General features: G+C 40.6%; 1 protein-coding gene across 5 annotated transcripts in view; it reads right to left on the reverse strand.

The window, feature by feature from the left end:
- Positions 1–22,404, reverse strand: part of SKAP1 (src kinase associated phosphoprotein 1) — a 402,906-nt gene that overhangs the window by 322,951 nt on the left and 57,551 nt on the right. For all 5 annotated transcript variants that reach the window (XM_073004336.2, XM_073004334.2, XM_073004335.2 and 2 more), the window contains exon 4: positions 4,120–4,233. In XM_073004336.2, coding sequence (XP_072860437.2) covers positions 4,120–4,233 — 114 coding nt within the window. The remainder of the gene's footprint in view (positions 1–4,119; positions 4,234–22,404) is intronic.

Below are 22,404 nucleotides of genomic sequence, written 5' to 3' on the forward strand. Positions count from 1 at the left end.
CATTGCTAAGCATAGTGCGAATATTTAGTGAAGATATTCAATTGAAATTTGGAATTGACAAATGTACAGCTCTATCAATACTCTTAGATGGAATAGAGTTTAAAATGGTGATATTATAAAATCACTATCAAGTGATGAAAATCATAAATATATTGGAGCACTAGAAACAGATAACATCCTGCACACAAAAGTTATAAAACTGATAGAAGGGGGAATTATCAAAAGATTGCAGAAGATCTTAAAATCAAAATTAAATGGTGGAAATACAGTCAAAGCCATAAACACTGGGCAGTCCCAGTAATCAGATACCCAGCTGGAATAATAGGCTGGACCCAAAATGAATAAGAAGAATTGGATCAAAAAACATGGAAACTTATCAACATGCACTACATTCAAAAAGTGATATGGACAGATTATAGTGGTGCCTCGGCTTATGAAATTAATCCATATTGGAACGGTGGCCGCATCTTGAAATTTGTGTAAGTCAAATCACCATTTCCCATAGGAATGCACTGGAAACCATTTAATCCGTTCTGGCTGTTTTTCGTTCTTATGTAGAGACGCCGTTCTTAAGTCAAATAATTAGTTCCAATAGGAACTAATGCAAAGCTGGTTAATCTCTGCCACTAGGGGGAGAATTTTTCTTCTTTTGACCTAAAAGATGAACTTAGATCCAAAAAAGGGCAGGAAAGGAGAGAGGGGGGAGGGAACACCTTCTAAACAGAACACCTTTAAAAACAAGCACCTTTTAAACAAAACCAAGCACCTTTTAGCTTAAAAAAGGGCAGGAAAGGAGGGAGGAGGCGAGGGAATACCTTCTAAACAGAACACCTTTTTAAAAGCTGCAAAGTCCAGCAATCATTGTTCCAGCACAGAACTCCTCATCACAAAAAGAGAGAATAGAGGGAGAGGGAGAGATAAGACAATTGGGGGGGGGGAGCCTTGCATCTACAGTAGACTGCATTTTAAAACTCCATTTTAAACTCCATTTTAAAGCCTGCCTGCCTGCATCAATAACCAGCAACCATTATTACAGCAAACAGATCCCCAAAGAAAAAAAAGACTTTGAAGCCACATTTTAAACCCACACATTTTAAAACAACAGAGAGGTCACAGTACACAAAGCCTAGAAGGCACAGAATGCAAAAATAAATAAATAAATTTTACATTTTAAAATTACTGTACAGTCTAATTTTCACATTTAATTTTAATTTAATATTACAGTCTACTTTTCACATTTTAAATCCATACTACAAGATCCATCAGAACACAAAAACATAACCCCCATCTAGCCCTAGCCCCCACCAAGCTGCAAAAAAAAACCTGTACAGTACAGTAAATACTGTACAGTGTATGTACTCACCCAGAACAGGCAGTCCCTGTTTTTTTAAAAAGTCAAAAATCAAAAAATCAAAAAAAAAACAAAAAACAGTCCGTACAGTACAGTACCAGGCAGTCTGAAGATTCTCTCCCTATCCACTCTCTAACCGCTGGGGTGAATGAGGTAGCCTCTTTGCTGGCCAACAGTCAACTAAAAGTTCAAATTTCGCACTTTCCCCGCCTCCCCCGCATTTTTTTTTCCGTAACTTGAAGCTCCGGTCGCAAGTTGAAGCAATATTTTGCGGCCGGAGCTTTTCATATCTTGAAATTTTCGCAACTAGGGATGTTCGTAAGTCGAGGCACCACTGTATTGGAAAAATTGGAGGCTGTGACTTACTGCAAATATAGCAAGTAATGGGGGAAGGAAGAAGCCTAAATGATTATACAGTATTAGTACAAGCAGAGAGAAAAATACTCAAGGCGGTGAAAATGGAAAATATTTTGAAAACAACAAACAAAGGTTCAATATAATGAACAACAATTGGAAAATAAATTAAACTGTTGGGAAAAAAACACTACATAGACATCACCTGAGAAATATTGATGGAAAGCATGATCATAATTCACATGGGCATGGCTAAAACTGAGGACCATTAAAAAAGAAACTGAAGGCTTAATTTTTGCTGCACAAGAACAAGCACTCTAAACCAATGTTGAAAGGAATTAGCACTAACAGCAAATGTCGACCCTGTCAAGAAAAAGATGAAACTGTGTCACACACCTCATCTGTGCATGTCTAAAGATTGCACAAACAGATTACAAAATTAGACATGACAAAGTGGCAAAATTAGTGCACTGGACATTATATACAAATGTAACTTGCCAGCCTCCAAATACCCATTGGAATATCAGGTAAAGAAGGTATCAGAAAATGACAAAGTCAAGGTCTTGTGGGATTTCTGAATCCAAACTGATATACACCTTGAACATAAGACACCAGACATAGTAATAATAGAATGAAGAAATGGCTGGACCAGTGACATTGTACTTCCAAGGGATGCCAGATTTGAAAATAAAGAATTGAAAAAACTAACAAAATACAGTACAGAGATCTGGTAATCGAAGCATCTCGCTTGTGGATGAAACACACTTCAGTGGCCCATGGAGTCATCAGGGCTTTGAGAACATTATCAAGAAAATTTATACAGCATTATAAGCAGTTACAGATTTCAGAAATAACACCATCAGAGCTCCAAAGAACAGCAGTATTAGGGAAAGCACAAACACTGTGTGGATATTTAACAGATATTTAGGTTTTTGGTTAAAATATGTGTCTGTTATACAGTACAATACCAGTCAATGTTTTTACAATTTTGATTGATTATGCCTGGTATTTCTGAACAACAACCACTTTTGAACTGCAGAGCTGAAAGGAACCCTATGGATCATCAAGTCCAGCTACATAACTACAGGTCTAAGCCACTGAGCTAGTTACTGCAGATTTCTTTCCTCTGCTCACATAAAAAGACTTTCTAGCCACCTGCTACCTGCAAACTTTGTAATCCCCTTTTTCACCCCTATGACTGATAAAAAGATTCCTTGCCTAGTGCTTCCTCCATTGCTAGTCCTAAGATTGCACCATATGGGAATGATATGACCCATAAACTGCATGTTGCCCTCTACTCATTTCTATAGCCCTCAAATTCCCCTTCATACATAGACCAAAGAAAGATGTTTGCAAAAAGTTTACCCCTTAAGTCTGAAAGTCACAGTTCAACACTTCCTTCTTTGTGATGTAGGACAGTATATTATATTATATTATATTATATTATATTATATTATATTATATTATATTATATTATATTATATTATATTATATTATATTATATTATATTATATTATATTATTTGTTTTCTTATCTACCTTCATTAATTCATCATCATGCACTGAGTATTGATAGATACAACAAATCTCATGTGGTAGGAAATGTGTGGTTGTACAGATGTCGTAGGCATGCAACTCACATCAGCTTCAGTTTGCTACAGCAATCATGGAGAATGATGGGAATTGCAGTTTAACAAAAGATGGAGGACCAGTTGTTCTCCATCACTGCTACATAGCCAAGGGACATCTAAACTACAAAACCCTGAAGTATGATTACATGCCATGGTCCCTGACTTACTTGGGGCCCACAATTATACCTTGAGGAGTGCGGAAAAGGAAGGGAAGGCTGATAGCTGCCTTTTTAAAAATCATTTCAGGAAGTCTTTTTATTCTATCAAAAATATATTGTTTCTGGGTGTTTCTTCTGTCCCCACTGCTCCCTCTCAGTCTAAGTCACATTGTCACATTGGTGACAATGAATAGCACCTTTTATTTAGTGTGTGGAAGGTGTGCGGAAGAGGGGGTAGTCTTATACAGCGAGTATATAACAAACTCTATATTTTGAGTGGAAATGTTGGGGGGTCGTTTTATCCGCCCAGTCGTCTTATACGCCGGCCAATACGGGTACATTATTCAGGCAGACACATAGATCATTGTGAAAATACCACCATCACTCTGCTTCCTAAAATCCCAGAAACTATTTCCACTTCACCATGTTCAGCACTTGCCTATACGCCTCAACTGTGCCCATGTTCCTGGAACTGAGCTGAAATATCCTGCACCTCTACTAAGAGACAGCTCTGCTAATCATTCCATACATAAAATAAACAACCGTCCTCTTTGGTTCTTCTCTCCCACAAGAAAAAACCCAATCCTACCAAGACAATTATAAAGGATTTGACAAAGTAGACTCACCATTTTCGAGGTTGTTGTGTGCAAGCAATGCCCCTGTTGTTGCAGATGGGATGAAACTCCTGGTCTGGCTGTCATCAGAGCCATCTTGTGTTGGAGAAAATCTGGCTGGAACACCTTCAAAAAAGAAAAAAAGGATTAAAGAATATAAGTAAAACAATTCTAACAAAAAGTAGCCAAACAATTACTTCCAAATATCATCATTCATTGTTGCTATGTGCCAACAAGTCGGAACAGACTATAGTCACTGTAATAGGGCTTTCAAGGTAAGTGATATTTAAGAGGTTGTTTGTGCCACACACCCAGTGAGTTTCTATGGCTGGATTGATTCGAACCCAGGCCTCTTAAATCCAAGTCCATAATTCTATCCACTACACCACACTGGTCATCAGATATCAAATATCATAAAAGAAGGCTAATGATAACCTAGATTTAAGAGATATTCACAAGAACAATGAAAGTAGTCTTTCAAAGAAATTCACAAAAATTAGTAGCTTATAAAATGAATAAATGAATAAATAAATAATACCCGCTCAGGCACATATAACAAGTTGACCAGGTTTCCTACTGTCTCCATGTGTGTTTCCCTAGAAAAGACTGTTGATCACTACAAGCGGACCAGGAAGACATCTCTTACATACCAGAGATAAAGAGTAAAAAATCCACAAAGAGAGAATGGAGAAAAAGACATCCAGGTAAATCAGACATTATTTATTTATTTATTTATTTATTTATTTATTTATTTATTTATTTATTTATTTATTTATTTTATATGCTGCCCACACTACCCAAAGGTCTCTGGGCGGCTTACAGCATCCAAAATACAACAAAGATATGCAACAATTAAAATACAATTAAAATATATATAAAATTGCCATCGGACCCACAGCTAATATTATTTATGTTAAATGTGCCTGTGCTTTAAACATTTTTTTAAATGTAAGTGCCAATTTCTGGTATACTTAGCAGAATTTTCCTTGTAATGCAAACAGCAGCTTTGAAGAAGTTGTTCTCATCAGAAATACAAAGGGAGGAAAGAGTTATTTTCCCTCCCTAACTACTGCAACCTAAATAATTATGAGCCTATAGCTCAGTAACTGCTATTTGCATTTTTAAAAAATGAATATGGTAAATACAAAGGCACATTTACAGTGGCATCTGGTTCAACCTGAGACTTAGAACTGCTTGAGTTGTATGGTATTCAGTGGTTCAAACTGAGTTTTAATCATTATATTTGAGATTTTAAGATTTGTTAACATTTTAATAATTTTTCTTTAAATGGTGGTGAATGTTGCTGCGTATGAGTTGTTAAACTGAAACCAACTGTGACAACCCCAGACCTACCGGAGTATGCCACGCTATAATTATGCTGCCACCAACCATTCTCTATAAGAAGTCACACAGACCAGGAATGGATTTTTTAACAAACAAAAGAACAAGGTTTATTTAAATAACAAACAGGGTAAATAAAAAGATCAAGTAAATAAGATACTGTAACGTGGCAAAGTCCCAAACATATACATATAACAGTTTGGTTCCCACAGAACCCTTTAAAGTAAAGCACAGACCCTGAACCTATCAGTTCTGGCTACCTATAAAGAAACCTGAACCTATCAGGTATGTACTAACTGACACACAGTTGTACTCAGTCTGACACACAGACTCCCACTCCTCACTCTTCACACAAGCTCCAAATATATATACAGTACAGCTCCTCCCTCTGATGTCCCGCCTTCCACTCCCCATAGGATGGAACTTTCCCTCCAAACCCATGACAGACAGGTACCATCAGTGCTGTATGTGACACCTCCCCTCTTTATAAGTTGTTTTGCAGGGGAAAAGCTAAAGTGCTTTTCTCCAAAAAAACAACCAGGATCAAAACATATAACAGTTATACATAAACATACACAATCCCATACTTACACTCTAGGTTAAACATATCAATTAGGCATTTAAACATTAACATTTACAATACATTAAATTACCTTTATTAATACAAACCAAGCATGCTTAATAAACAGGTACAATTAACTTTTGGTCACCAAAATATACATAGTCCATGGTTTCTTCGCCGTCTTCACTCTTCGGGTCTTCTTGACAATGCGTCAGCAACACAGTTCATTGACCCTCTGACCACCTTCACTTCAAAGTCATAATCTTGCAGGTTTAAAGCCCACCTCATAAGTTTACTATTGTGGGTTTTCATTGTCTTTAACCACTGCAGTGGTGAGTGGTCAGTGCACAGAACAAAATGTCTTCCCCAGATGTAAGGTTTGGCCTTCTGAATCACGTATACTATGGCCAGGCACTCCTTTTCCACGGTTGCCAAATGTCTCTCACCTTTCTGGAGTTTCCTACTCAGGTAGGACACTGGATGCTGGTCACCATTTTCATCCTCCTGGCAAAGAACTGCTCCTACCCCGCTGTTAGACGCATCGGTGTAGATGATGAACTCCCGGTCGAAGTCAGGAGCACGCAGCACTGGATCATTGATGAGCGCCTCCTTCAACCTCCGGAACGCCTCCTCACAGTCGCTGGTCCACGGGATGCGGTCATCAGTCTTCTTCCGCGTCAGATCGGTCAGCGGAGTCGCCATCTCGCTAAACCTCGGGATGAACTTTCTGTAGTAGCCCACCAACCCAAGAAATGATTTGACTTTTTTCTTGGTGTTGGGTCTGGGCCAATCACGAACGGCTTCTATTTTGGCCTCCAGGGGTTTGATCACTCCTCCCCCTACTATGTGACCCAAGTATTTTATTTCTGGGCTACCCAGCTGACACTTGCTTGCCTTTACCGTTAGCCCTGCTGCACTTAACCTCTGCAGCACTATCTCCAGGTGTTTCAGGTGATCTTCCCAGGTATTACTGAAGATCCCTATATCGTCAATGTAGGCCACAGTAAAGTCACTGAGCCCTGCTAAGGTCTGGTCCATCAGCCTTTGGAATGTGGCTGGTGCATTTCTGAGACCAAAACTTAGGACTCTAAACTCATAGAGACCGAAAGGGCTGCAAAATGCGGTCTTTTCTTGATCCCTGGGATCAATCCTTAATTGCCAGTATCCCTTTACTAGGTCCAATGATGAAATGAACCGACAACCCCCTATGGTTTCAATCAGGTTGTCTAGCCTGGGCATTGGGTAGGCATCAGGAGTGGTTACGCGGTTTAATTTCCGGTAATCTACACAAAACCTAATGCTCCCATCAGGCTTGTCTACCAGGACTATCGGAGAGGACCAAGGACTAGAAGAGGGGACGATTATATTCTCCCTAAGCATCTCGTCCAGCTCCTTCCGCACCTTGTCCCTATAGGGTCCCGTCACTCGGTATGGGGATACTGCTTGTGGGGTTGCATCCCCTGTATGGATCCGATGCATCACTCCCTTCACTATCCCCGGCTTATTTGAAAACACCTTTTGATATTTGGTGAGCAGCACTTTTAGTTCTTGCTGCTGGTCTTGGGTGAGTGCAGGACTGATCTTTACCTCATCTGGGTTGTATTTTACTTCCCCTCTACCCTCCCAGAAGGGTAATTCAGCTTCCTCACTCTCAGCTGCTTTTATTGCAAATAAAACCCTCTGTTCCCCTCTGTAGTAGGGTTTCAGGGCATTCACATGTACCACCCTCCTTGCTTGGTGTTCCTCCTGCTCTATAAGGTAGTTCAGATCCGACATCTTGGAAATGACCCTATATGGTCCTGCCCATTTGAGCTGCAGTTTGTTCTCTTTGCAGGGCCTAAGCCAAAGCACTTCCTCCCCTGGGTTAAAGTGCCTCTCCCTGGCTTTCTGGTCATACCAGGTTTTCTGTCTAACCTTCTGAGCTTGCAGGTTCTCTGCTGCTAGCTCTAGGTTTCTCTTTAGGTCATTCATTAAAGAGTCTATATATGTCACAACATCTTGTGGGTCATCCTGGGTGATCTGTTCCCAATTTTGTTTGATTAAATCTAGTGGACCTTTCATCCTTCTCCCAAACAAAAGTTCGAACGGACTGAACCCGGTACTGGCTTGTGGCACTGATCGATAAGCAAACAAAAGGGATTGCAGCTTCTGGTCCCAATTGTTTGGATTCTCTGCCAAGTAAGCCCTAATCATGCGCATCAGAGTCCCATTGAACTTCTCCGTTAACCCATTACTTTCGGGGTGATAGGCAGTGGTTTCCTTGTGTTTAATTCCACAGATTTGCCATAACCGTTTCATGAGCTTTGATGTAAACCATGTGCCCAAATCTGTGATTATTTCTGAGGCAAATCCCATCCTGGACATATACCCCACCAAGGCATCTGCCACTGTGTTAGTTTCGATGTTAGTCAAGGGTATGGCTTCGGGGTACCTCGTGGCATGGTCCACAATGGTGAGAATGAACCGGTTCCCCCTCTTTGTGGCCTTGGGCAAAGGTCCCACAATATCCACTCCTATACATTTGAACGGGGTGTCAATCACAGGCAAAGGGCACAACTTCGCTTTGGTCCTGTCACGGTTATTCCCCTGCCTCTGACACACATCACATTGTTTACAGAACTCCTTGATCTGCTTCCCTATTTCAGGCCAGTAAAAATTCTGTGTGATTCTCTGCTGTGTTTTGGTCACCCCTAAGTGCGCAGCAAACATGTCAGAGTGCCCCCTTTGTAAGATCATGGGGCGATACTTTTCAGGTACCACTAGCTGACTTCTGATCCCATCTCCCCCTTTTGAGATATTCCTCAGGGTCTCTCTATATAAAATTCCCTTTTTCTCGCGAAATCTCGCTGGGGTTTCAGGTGTTAACTGGGTGTCTGTCACCTTTTCAAAACACTTTCGGAGAGTGGCGTCTGCCTTTTGCTCTTGGCCAAATTTGCTGTCTGTGGTTAAGGTTTCTACCACAGCTTCGGGACTATCCTCATCTGCTCCAGCCTCGGGCTCTTCAGTACCCCCCTGAACTGTCCCCGTGGTGGCTTGTGAGCGTGTAATCACTAGCACCCGTTTCACATGTTCAGCCAGGTCATTTCCCACGAGCACGGCTGCTGGCAGAGTCAATGAAATCGCTAGCCGCCAAACTCCCCTCCAGCCTTGAAAGCTCACAGGTACCTCAGCTACTGGCAGTGAGATCACCTGTCCCTCAATCCCTGCCACCTTCAAGCTCTCATTTGGGATTATATACTTCATAGGAATAATGTCTGGATGGCACAGGGTCACCTGGGAACAAGTATCCCTTAGCCCCCTATACTGATGGTCAAGTATTCCTACGTCCACCCCTGCGGTCTCAAACAACTGCGAATCTGTTCTCACTAGTAAGCAGCGCTTGACCTCCACCAGAGGACCATTTTCCCCAGCCTGATCAGCAGATGTAACTGTTCCAGATTGAGTAGCCATGGCAACAGGCTCCCTCAGTGGCAAGGAGCTTTGCTCTTTCTGGACACAGAACACAGCTTTTGGCTTGGATCCACTCAAATCATGAGGCAAATTTCCCTTTAGCTGCTTCCATTTCTCACACTCTGAGATTAGATGGCCCTTTCCCTGACAGAAATAACATTTTCTGCTGTATTTGGAGTCTTTCTCATCTGGTTTTGGTTTTCCCTCCAAAATCTGAGGTCTAGGTGGTTTCATGTCTGAGGGCTTCCCTTCACCATTATTGTTATTCCTATTTCTACTCATTATTTCCATCTTCTTCAGCTCAAACACCATTTTGTCTACTTCCAACAGTCTCTGTTTCACTTCCCTTTCAAACGCCAGTTCCCTCACCCTCAGTTCATGCAGTTGGGCTCAGAGCATTTTTCTGAGTTCTGGGGTCAGTTCTCCCGTGCTCTCATCCTGCACTGAGCCAAATTCTTCCTCAGAACCTTGGTCTACCTGTGGATCTCTCACTTCCCCCATTTCTGCCATTTGGCTTCGAGTCAAGGGCATAATCCCCCCCAGAACAGGCTGCCTTCAAAAGTCACGCCTCAAAATAAAACGACGACTTTTTTTCCTTTTGCCTCAGGAACAGCCTTCTATAGATTGCTGCTGTTCCTTCAGCACTAACTTGCAACTGTTGCCAGGCAGAATTCACCCCCTCTGCTAGGCCTCTCAGCAGACAGGCTAGATCACTGTTACTTCACACAGCTTTGCCTCAGCCCTTTCCCGCCAAAACGGGTTGCCTCAGAGCTCCCTAATCTAGTCCCCAATCTGAGTTGGCACATTCTTCCACTAGCGTACCTCCCCGTGAGGTAAGCCTAGAAGATTACCTACGCGCCCTCAGATTGTCCCTGACTAGACCCCCCTTGCTCTGGGCACACTTGCCAAGGCTTTGCTGGACCACTGGACAACTGGACTAGTCGTATCCCACACGCTGGACACCAATCAATGTGACAACCCCAGACCTACCGGAATATGCCACACTTTAATTATGCTGCCACCAACCATTCCCTATAAGAAGTCACACAGACCAGGAATGGATTTTTAACAAACAAAAGAACAAGGTTTATTTAAATAACAAACAGGGTAAATAAAAAGATCAAGTAAATAAGATACTGTAACGTGGCAAAGTCCCAAACATATACATATAACAGTTTGGTTCCCACAGAACCCTTTAAAGTAAAGCACAGACCCTGAACCTATCAGTTCTGGCAACCTATAAAGAAACCTGAACCTATCAGGTATGTACTAACTGACACACAGTTGTACTCAGTCTGACACACAGACTCCCACTCCTCACTCTTCACACAAGCTCCAAATATATATACAGTACAGCTCCTCCCCCTGATGTCCCGCCTTCCACTCCCCATAGGATGGAACTTTCCCTCCAAACCCATGACAGACAGGTACCATCAGTGCTGTATGTGACACCAACTTATACCAACCCTTATTGGCCTTTCAAGGTGAGATATTTAAGAACTGGCTTACTAGTTCCATACCCCTGGCTGAGTGAGGAATTGAACTCAGCCCCCTTGAGTTCTAATCCTGTGTATCTTATAAAAGCATGCTGCTTATATATACCGCCCCATAGGACTTTGAGCATTCTCTGAGTGGTTTAAAAGTTAATTATGCAGGCTACATACCCCCCCTCCCCGTGCGCACAGCTAGCTGGGTCCTCATTTTACTCACCTCGGAAGGATAGAAGGCTGAGTCAACCTTGAGCCAGCTACCTGGGATTGAACCCCAGGTCATGAGCACAGTTTTAGCTGCAGTACAGCAATTTAACCACTGTGCCCCACGAGGATCTTATATGATAATGATTAGTACACTTCACTGTTTTAGTTTTGTGACTGAGACAAAATTGTTTGTCTCTTATTGTTTGTATGTTGATACTGTATTCAACATTAACTGGTTAGAGTAGATCTGAATATATAGTTAGATTAAACATTTGCAAGTACAATGCTAGATTCCTGGGTTTTTATTTTCAGCAATTTCTATAGATGTGTCATTAAAGGTTTAAGCATGTTGTGTTTTGCATGGGAAAAGACAGACCAACTCTCATATTCTAAGTAATCAAGCACGATAATCACCAGATTGCAGTTTTGAGGGCAGAAATATATGTTGCTTCTCTACTACCTTCTGTCTGAAATGGTTATGTTATATAATGAAATCAACCACAACGAAAATAAGCATGACCATGGTGTTATATGCAAGACTAGTGAAATAAAAGTTCCATAAAAAGGGGAATATATCTCTAAATTATAAAACACCTGAAAATAATTTTCTTCTCCTTACAAGAAACTGTGGACAATGCTTTTGCTAACTTTGGCTTCCATCTGGTAGAATTTTAAAAAACCCTTAAACCATGAACTGTGATCTGTCAATTGGTCACCACTCTTTTGGAGTTTGGACAGTAAACTGATGATCCAGGATTCACATTTAGACTTCCATCCTGTATTTGCTAGCTGACAATTCAGTTACAATACAAAAGGACATGCTTATACGTTACAGGAGGGTGTCACTGCTAATCCTTTGGGAAACTTGACAGCTCTTTGACAGGACCTCCTTTTCTCAGTATCTCTGCCTTCTTAACAATACAAAACAAGAGCGTGGCCTTCAACAGAAGAAAGATTACCCAGTTCTAAAACAAGGTGTCACAATCAAACATTGTCTGCTATAATTTTTCACATCTGACACCACCTGAGGCCAGAAACAAATGCTATAATCTGTGACTGGAAGAGAGACATTCTTAACTCATATAAGTGTGTGAGTGTCACAGAACGAACTTTTCTTAGCTCTGGGAGTATAAATTAGCTTATTTTGTTTGGTGAGTGGTCTTCAGAAATTAAAATAATATTCAAGCTTTCACAAACATGGAAAGAATCACCATTTTGCAACGTTTTTAGTTATCTGGCTGTGGGACCTGAGGTTGGGAGTTTGATTCCCAACTATGCCTCCTTGACAGGGACTGGGCTTCATGTTCCATAGAATCTCTTACAGCTCTACATTTCTAAGATTATTATGATGATGTTGCTTTCAGCATTAATTATGGGCTGTCTCTAACATCCATTTCTGGCCTCAGATTCAGCAGATGAAATCCTGTTGCTTAGTACAGTGAGTCACACTACAGTAGACTCGCTCAATTAGGGATAATTTGATGAGTCAATCCTTCTGCAAATTCATCTGATTCAAATGGAACTACTCTAGTTGCAACACACCACACTAAAGTAAATCACCACTAGAGAAGGCTGGTTTTAATTAATTGAACGTATGGAAGAGTTGACTTGCCAAATCCCCATTGATTCAATGGGTCTCCAGTAGTCCTTTCAGTAGAAAAGGGGAATCCTATACATTTCAGTTGACTTGCAGATGGAAAAGACAGGTAATTCTGGTTACAGATCTCCTTCATTTAATCAATGTAAATTACTGCCACTCTCCAGTTGGTGGCATACTTAACAAATGCTCCAAGAAAAGATTTCTGCTGCCCTAGCCCTGTGCAAACCCATCAGATGTGAACACTGCCTGCTAACAATTGCTAATGCCATTTTGCTCAAGGAAGGTCAGTTCAGAGATAAGAGAATGGTGAGAGGCTGAAGTCAGTGACAATGTGGGAGGCATTTCCTTTTCAAAGGAATCAGTCAAATGTTCCTGAGCAGGTGTCACTACTATGCTGTGCTAGGAGAGAAGGAGGAACTGTTAACATTGAAAGGCTCTGTCTTCAGCTGATGGAGAAAGACGATGTTAATCAACACAGGTGGAAGATGGGGGAGGAACTGGTGTGCAAACATCATGCTTGAAACTCTTCAGAAAATAAAGGGGGGGAGCATACATGCACTCGCAGATGCCAGACAGCTGATAAAGAGGGCAAAGACAGCTGCTGAGCTCACTCAACATACAGCCAGAAATTAAGGTTGAGATGGAGACAGAATGGTGGTAGATTTGTCTAACTTCAATGTGGAACTTAAACACAAATCTATTAACTGCCTATTCTATCCCCAACCTGACAAAACAAAACAAGTACTTTTAAATGGAAACATCAGCCACACACATAGAAAGTGGAGAGGGGGAAGTCCTGAGCTGGTTTTAAGACTGAATTAAGCAACTGTGGTAAAATGCCCAATATGCAACAGACAGGGACTCCTGCACCCCCAGAAAAGCCACATCTTCTTACTAATGGAGGTTCAAGTAATGTTTGTGTCTCTCAGTCACACAACTATCCATATTTAAACTAGAGGGAATTATATCTTGCTTCGCCATCTCTTCTTTCAGTTAGGAATTGACCAAAATTCACAAATTTGCTGTTATGAGGTGGATGGACTTGAAATGCTGAAAATGTGTATGTTAGAAAAAGCAAAACTGACGTATTTGTTCATCCTCATTCAGCTGATTTATACAAAACTGAAGCTGCAAGAAGGTTTTTCAGAATTCCTTCATGTGAATGTGACTAATCTGGAATACTTGTTCACATAAGGATAGTGACACAATTCAGTTGCAGAATGTGTGCTTTGTATGTGGAAGGAAACTGTAAGGTAAAGGTCCTCAAGATTCAGTCTATCGTTTTTTCCTTCTAGTCTTAACTTTTCCCCCCTGCTGCTGGGGCTTCTACTTTTTTGTAACCACAACAATTCAAACTGTTTATCTCTGATCATTTGTTTTATTCTCCAAAAGGACAGGGGTCATGAATTTTGGTGATTTTCCGGTAACACAGGAAGCTGGGGCATGGTGTTTTGGGACAATGGGAACATCCACCACCATATTCTCCCTATTTTTTTTTCAGGTTCACATGCACACAAGTGTCAGTATATGTTTGGGTGACAAAAATCCCACACAAATACATGCATGGATCTGCCACAATCCTACGAAAAATTCTCTGTGCCAGTGTTTCTTTTGCAGGATATAATCCCTTCCAAACCAGAATCTTTTTAGCTTTTCCATTATTCAATTTATTTTCACATAAAGTTTATGGAGCAGCAACAATTAGATGAGTCTAAGTTACAAATGAAAAAAAAAGAAACCAAGGGAAGAACTTTATCAGATTCTAAGGAACTATTGTCCCCATGTTGTTGAGGAGGGGGAGCCTCATTAGCATTTAATGAAAATGCAGGGAATTAAACAACTAATAGCACAGAAACAACAGCAATTAGCTGGTACCTCTAATGCCCAAAACTATCACTGTTTGGTTCAGATTCAAAAACAAGATAGTCCCTGGGAAGGAACAAGTAAGGTAACCATAGAGTCAAACATCTCAAAGGAGGTCTAGGGCCATGCTACTTCTGTTCCACAGAAGCATATTAAGCTTTGCTGCATCTTGTCTGATTTTTACAGCATGGCAGGGAAAAACAGAAGCAAACTGCAGTACTTATTAGCCAGCATGCTTTTTATAAGGCCATGGTGCCCCTGCCGTGCTAGAACAACAGGCCCAAAGGTGCAATGCGTAATTAATGAAGAGAGATGCCTGATACATATTGATTCAAAGTGAGCTGCATCAGCCTGGGATTCTGCCTCTAGTGATACACAGTCTAAAAGGCTCAAGGAGAATTCCAAGACAGAATAGAATTAATAATGCTGCTATGCGAGCAGGGCTCCAGGAAAAACTGGACAGCCTAATATTGCATAACTCAATAACAGGGCTTAGTTCTGAGTTGATGAAGCTACAAATGATTTCTGAGCATGTGCAAGGTGCATTTCTTACCTCATCAATAACCACAACTAGGCTCCGTATAATTTGGTACTAGAAGACACAGTTTTTAAGTGAGGATGTGACTTCTAGATGCAAACTTAATTTGAGAACTGCAATACCCTTCTGCGGAATGCTACAAAAAAGGCTGTCAATTCAGATTCAAGTGCTATCTGTACTTATAAATCCATATACATATTTAAACTTCACTGTCGGTGGATAAAGTTAAAGAGGGAAAATATTTGCAGAATAAGCATGGACATGCAGAAGCCAGAGTAGAGCCGGACAGAGTCCACCTAAGAAAGTTACCTCTATCTAGAGATAACCAAATGGAAGACTGCCCTACCATTAGGGAAAGGGAGGCAACTGCTGCTGTCAGAAGCTTTAGGATGTGACAAAAGGGCAGTAAATTGTTAGTTGTTTGTATTGCCAGGGATAAGGATTGCCTGCTGCAAAGCCAAAACAACTTAGCTGGCTTTGTGTATTATGTACTTTATTACGTATCATGTGCTGCTCTGTCTTAGAAAGCAAATTATGTTGGAATGGCTCTGTGTGCTATTGTGATGCCAGGAATTCTTCACAAACATACAGGCTCTGATGAATCAGTCATGATGCTCAGTCATGATGCAATTATCTGGAATTCTTACTTCCTTACCTAAAAATCTTTAAATCCTTTCATTATAACATAACAGCAGCAAGACTGTATGTCATCTTTGCTGCTTTGAGGCAATGTAAAAGATTGTTAGTCTGGACAGCGGAAAGTGGCGGGTGAGAAATTTGTTAGAAAAGATTGACAGAGGAAGAGAGGAAAAATCTATCTTTTTCAGATCAGCAGAAGTGGAAAATCTGACAAATAGATACAAAACTTCAGCTTTCATTTTTAAAGTTTATAGTCCTTATGAAGGCAAATATACAGTACTTAAACCATGTATGGGCATAGAGCAACCCAAATCCAACTTTACTTGTGCATATTTATCTCTTCAAATCTGCAAGATAAAAATGCTTGATTGTGTTGAATAATCATCACAAATCTGACACTACAGATAGAGCTCTAAGCCTCTCATGTGATCTCAAGCACTGATATTCTTTGAAGGAGGTGATTTGCACCCAAAGTGAAAACCCAAGTGATTAGAATTGTACAGGCTGCACAATTTCAAATTGCTGGCATACAGTCTGGGTTACTTCTGAGGCAAGATAAAAGCACAGTTCAAAAAAAAAAAAAGACAAGTATGGAGCTGGCCCTCCACACAGGGGTTCATTTCTACATGTCCACTTTTTTGTACACAAATGCCAGCAGATGGCACTAAATGGCTTGTAACTTAGGAGAGACCAAACAACAGCTGGGTGCCAGTCACCATCTGGCCTTGCAGCAACTCACTCTCTCTTATTTGCAAAGACATTTTGGTGCCTTCCCTTTCCCCCTCACAATTTCCTATCATCAATTCCCAAGCAACTCTGAGGAATGAATCTGAAAATCAGAAAATATGCATTCCTGTTCACAGAATCATATAAAAATGTATGCCATATTTTATCCAGAACTACCCAATCTGGACAATTGTGAGAACTATGACAAAAAAAGAGTAACTTTCACAAGCTCTTGCTTACTATCTCAACTAACTACCTTAGTTCAGTGCCTTATGCTACCAAGTTGGTACCGTATGCTGTCAAGCCACTAGTTCATCTAGCTTAGGTTAGTACTTCCTAACTTGACACTCTCCAGATACTGTATTTGTAGTCCAGCTCCTATGAGCCCTGGCCAGCATGGCCTATAGCAAATACTGTACTGTAATTATGGATACTGAAATCCAGAACAACTAGATGTCACCAGTTTAGGAAGGTTAGTTTACAGAGGCTAGAAGCAGCACTGTATAGTTTCCGACTGTGGCACTTCCCAGTCCTATCTGATCCATCTGTACAATACCACTGAGCTACTAACTTCCCCCTAGAAAAAGACACTTATTTGATTCTCCTTGTTAAAACTCACCTTCACTAAGTAGGCAATTTTGTCAGGTTTGAAGGCCAACACCTCCATGCCCACAGAGCTTCCAGGGATATGGCAATGATGAACCAAAATGCCAAAGTTTGCAAAAACTTGAATGGAATGTGGCCATTTTAGGTTTTTTCAACTGTGCAGAGCACCAGTTATTTTCTCTAAAACTGGGTCGCCTCACCTGGAGGTAAACTGAGAGCTGCATTGGAGGGGGGGGGGTTAGAAAAAGAGGAGGCTATTGGGAAGCCAAAGGAGAGCAAAACAGGAGTGAAGATGCACTTTGCCACCCCCTGGTGTAGAGAAATGTAAGTGCAAAACATGTAGTGCACATAAACAGACAAAGCTGAGAGCAATATCCACTACTGTGGAAACCTTTTCAACTGCAACAGTCAGGGAAACAACAGTTGCCTCCACACACATTTTGGTCCACAAATCCACTTCAGTGTCCATTTATCCGCACCGGGGTACCCAGCATGGGGCCCTTCCACAATCTAGAGCAAAGCTTAGAAAAGTTACTTTTTAAAAGGGCACTCCGTGGTCCTGCTAGAGCTTGTGAGTTGCCATCTAGAAAAACAATGTTTCCAAGTTCTGCCATAGAGAATGCTATTAGAATGAAATTTCCATCAGGCCTAGTTACCACAGTTAATGGTGAGGGCTGAAAGGAGCTACAGACCAGGGTGGGCAAAAATCTGTGATTTTTTTAAAAAAAAAAATCAAATTGATTTAAATTATCATTTAAATTTTAAAAAATATTTTGTAAAATTTAAATAATAAAAATTATATTGTAATTTAAATTGTCAAAACATCTGATTCTTTGATACAAATCAATTTTATTTAAATCAAATACACTCTTACAGACTGACATACCTTGATGATCAAATGTAGCAAACCTGATTGGATATGATCACATACTATGGCATTTTTGTAAAGAAAAATATAATGTGTGCAATCTAACCACTACATTAGAACGCAAGTAAATGGAGGTGCATAGAAGGAACGTGGAACAGGTGGAAACAAAACCTGATCCAAAGTAATTTTTAATCCTAAATCATTAAAAATGTAGAAGGACATCCATCCCTCATGAAGGCAAAAGCAAGATCTTGCTAACGTGATAAAACAGTTGTTGTTGTTGTTGTTGTTGTTGTTGTTGTTGTTGTTGTTGTTGTTGTTGTTGTTGTTGTTGTTGTTGTTGTTATAAGCAACTCAGGTCACAAGCCACTGCAACATTCCTCTTCTCAAGCTCTGCTAAAATAAATGGAAATTGTGCAAACACAATGCCATGCTCCTGCACAACTCCCATTCATTTCAATGACGCATGTACTTCTAATCTTCACATGTGGCATGAAGAAACCTCTTTTCATTGATTCTTGAAATACATGAAAGAGCTCTGAATTGAAAAATGCATTCTTGTCTAGGAGAAGATAGTTAAGGGAGAGGCAATTATAGAGATCTTTCTTCCCCTCCCCCCGCCAGCATTTTCTTTTAGTGAACATCTTTATCTGGGTACCTGGAGCTTCATTAAGAGCCTTTTTAGGTTAGGAAAAAAAATCAATATTAACTGGGTTAAGTTTATGCTTTTATGATGGACTAGTTCCTGTCAGGAAGGAAGCAGAAGTCCCTTACCCTGGCTGAGTATCGGAAAGCCTTTAGGAAGAAACCAAAAAATCCTGCTTCTAACTAATGAACCCTCAAGTATCTCATTGGAAATAAAAGCTGATGATCCAGACTCCATCTGCCTTCATGCTCCATAGTGTCAGTATCTCCAGATTTTCAGAGACTAATTTAACAATAATGCACATTCCCAAAACAGATTTGCAGAAGTGTTATTGATACTGCAGCTTAACACTCCTTACTGCAGCCGTTCCCCTGAATTATTGGCTATCGAGAAGAAATGCAGCTGCACTTGTAAACCTTTTTCGCACATAAAAATGATATCATGGCCTCCCATTCTGCAGGGCTGTAGTTAAAGGCTCTGTCAACATTGCCATTATAAATTACATCCCTTTTTGAACACATTTATGAACTAGAAAAACGCACACCGTTTCTCAGCGAGAATGGCTTGTAGGCCTCATCGGTTCCTAAATACCCGTTTGAATGTGTGCTGTTAGCTAGTTTTCAGCACTGACATGTGCAAATCTTGGAGCCAAATCTTAGAGCCCTGTCTGAGGCAGGTCCAGAGAGGGCTCAGCCAACACGCCTCAGGCCAGAAATATGCCCCTCAAATAGAAGGATTTGTTCCTGAAAACAAGAGGAGCATTAATAAAAAGAGCACCTCTAATCAACTGCAAACTGTTCCATCTCTCCAGTAATGTAATAACTAACAGCTTTCATGCTAAAAATAGTGTTTCTGAACAACTGCAGAGTACACATCTCTCCTCGTTGTAGCAGTGCATCTGGAGTTGCAGGGAAAAGGGCTTTAGGGAGCAGAGGGATATAAGTTTATAACACTTTTAAAGCAAAACTGAGCCACAATGAACTACTTAATTTTCAAAAAGACAATTCTGGTTTTCTACAAATGATTCTTCTCCTGAAAAACTAAAATTACTGTGAGAATACAGATACAAATTTGCAAATAATTATTACTAAAAGTCATAGTAAAGCTACAGGGACCTCATTGCACAACAGGACGATACTGTACTCCTAACCCTAACCTTGGGAACAAAGTATGAAGTGACTGAGAACTAGTGGGTTACACTGACACTATATTTAGTTATGCTTGACTAACTTGCATCAAATTGTTATTAGTGGGATTAAAACATGAATTAATCTGGATCCATCCCAATGTCCGTGGCTGTCCAAATCAAATGCCTTCAAACAGACTTTTCTCAGCTTCCTCACAGCATACACCGACTGTTCCTGTTTCCCACCCTTGCAACCTTATTTTATGGCTTTAAAACTTTCTAGAAGGTAGGAAGAAGTGAGAGGCTTCACTTCAACATGTTTCCTAGAGCAACAGTTGATGAAACTAACAGGTGTTTGCTAGGTGAAATCCTGGCTAGAGCAAAAGAGAAATATCTTGCAGCATCTTTAGGACTAACTAGTTCTTGGTTTTTGTAAGCTTGCTTGTGTTGGTTAGAGGTGTGTGCCTTTCCATATAGAATCCTGAATTTCCTCCCGGTCCTTCCCTCCCCAATACACAGACACATGTTTGAGTATTTAACAAACAAATTACCATCAAGTCAGGGATAAGGATGAGGAGGCTTTTCTGGATTGAACTAAACAGTCCAAATTTTAAAAGAAAAGATAATTCTTAAATTCTATGGAGGTGAAGAAATTTCACCATTGCCAACATTCTAGCCAAAACTTGTCATCTTGGTATAGCATGAAAACTCTTTGGAGCTTCTCCAGCTCTCTCAAGAAATGTTAGTTCCAGCATCAGACCCAGATGCTGATCCAACCACTTTGTACTTTTCAATTTGCACAAAATATAATTTAAGTAAAATTGATGTTTCTGTCCTACACTGAGGTCTTTTCTGTATGTGAACTAAAGTATGCATACACAGCAAGTGCAACAGGAGAGCCTGCCTGATCACAAATGATAAACAGTCTAAACACAATGCTACTATGTTTATTAGTTCATGCAACAAGGACCCAGCTTCCTTGTTTTTCTATTGTATAACATTTATAGAAATTTACACCCCCCCCCCAAAAAAAAACCAAAACTCATCTCAGGAAGTGAGCACATTTCTATGAAGCTGACTCAAAAAAATATCACAGATGTTCATAGCAAGCCAAATTTTAAAAGAGGTTCTCATTTACTGGCAATAATAGACCAAGGCAGTATTTATATCCCTACTAAATTCCATCATTGTACTAACTATGGTTTTATATGCAGAAGGTATTGTAGGGCAAGGGTAGCTGACAACAGACAAAGTCAAATTGGGTTGTCCAAAGACCTTCCCTCCTGGCTTTGGATTCAGCGATACAGATAAAAATGGCATCTCAGGGCTAATTTGGTTCATTAAGACACTCCAGTTTGCTTATCAAACAAAGTGAAAAGCAAATTAACAGGCTACTAAAATGCCACTGGGTTTAATAGTATAGTTGCTGTGATAATCCCTATGAAAGAGATGTGTGTGCAAAGCAGATGAAGCAATGACTTTTTATTGGAAGACGGCTTCCCTCTAAAGAGACCTCCAGCAAAAGGATGCCATCCCGTCTGTCTTTTCCTTCCACACTTTCTGTTTAAAAATTTGATAGCAAAAAGCCATTGTTGCAAGTCTGGGAAAAGAAGCATTTGATACCTTATTCCAGAACTGTGCAAAATGTTTACATTTTTTTAAGAAGGAGAAGGAGGTGTTGAGTCCCCAATACTGCTGCGCAGCTATTTCATTTTTAGACTCCGGGCTTAACAATTTTAGAGCCTGTCCGCCTTAGATGGCAGTATTACTTCAGCTATGAAACATACAACTAAACCTTTTCTTTTTTCCTGCTATAATGAACACCATTCCATTCGCTTCTACTACAAAACACACACACGCACGCACACACACACATCTTCCAACTCTGATAAAAACATAAATAAATAAGTGCTATGAGCAAGTGCCATTTCAGATTCTGAATTTAATTCACAGCACATGTATGATTACTGGAATAAAATAGACTCAGAGTCTGCTACCTTAATGCTAAATATGTTTACTTGGAAATAAGCTGGGGTTTGGGGCTTTTTTGTTAAAGAAGAGATAATGTATATATAACTATACTATATAATGTCTGTAAAAATAAGAATGATGTTATAGCATGAGCTTCAATGGACCTATAATACAGGCCCAAGAAATGACACTGAGATGTTTGCTAATGACTTGCTGCTGTTTAAATAGTCATCTATTATCTTGCCACACTGCAGAGTTCTAAATGTCCTCCCTAAGTCCATCCCTACCAGTAGAGATGTGCACGAACCTTGGTTCCAAAGTTCAAGCCAGTTTGCACACAAAGAGCCACAGCTACTGAGCATTCCCTCCCCTCCCTTCCCTGGTTGGATCCACCACTCACCAGCCACTGTGTGCTCCTCTCCTCCTCCTGTATGGCTGTTTGGCCAATCTCAGGCAGCAGCATGGGCTTCCCTGCCCCACCTCCTTGACTGATCATCCGCAGATAAGGAGGAAGGACAGGCAAACCCATGCTCCTGCTGGGGACTGATTGAACAGCCAAAGAGGAGAAGGAGAGAAGCACACTCTGGGGAGTGGGTAATTGGCCGGGCAGAAGGGGAAGGGAACGCTCAGCACCTATGGTGCCATGCATACAAACTGGCACAAA

This window comes from Pogona vitticeps, chromosome 6 (genome assembly GCF_051106095.1).
Source record: "Pogona vitticeps strain Pit_001003342236 chromosome 6, PviZW2.1, whole genome shotgun sequence".
Taxonomy (NCBI): Eukaryota; Metazoa; Chordata; class Lepidosauria; order Squamata; family Agamidae; genus Pogona; species Pogona vitticeps.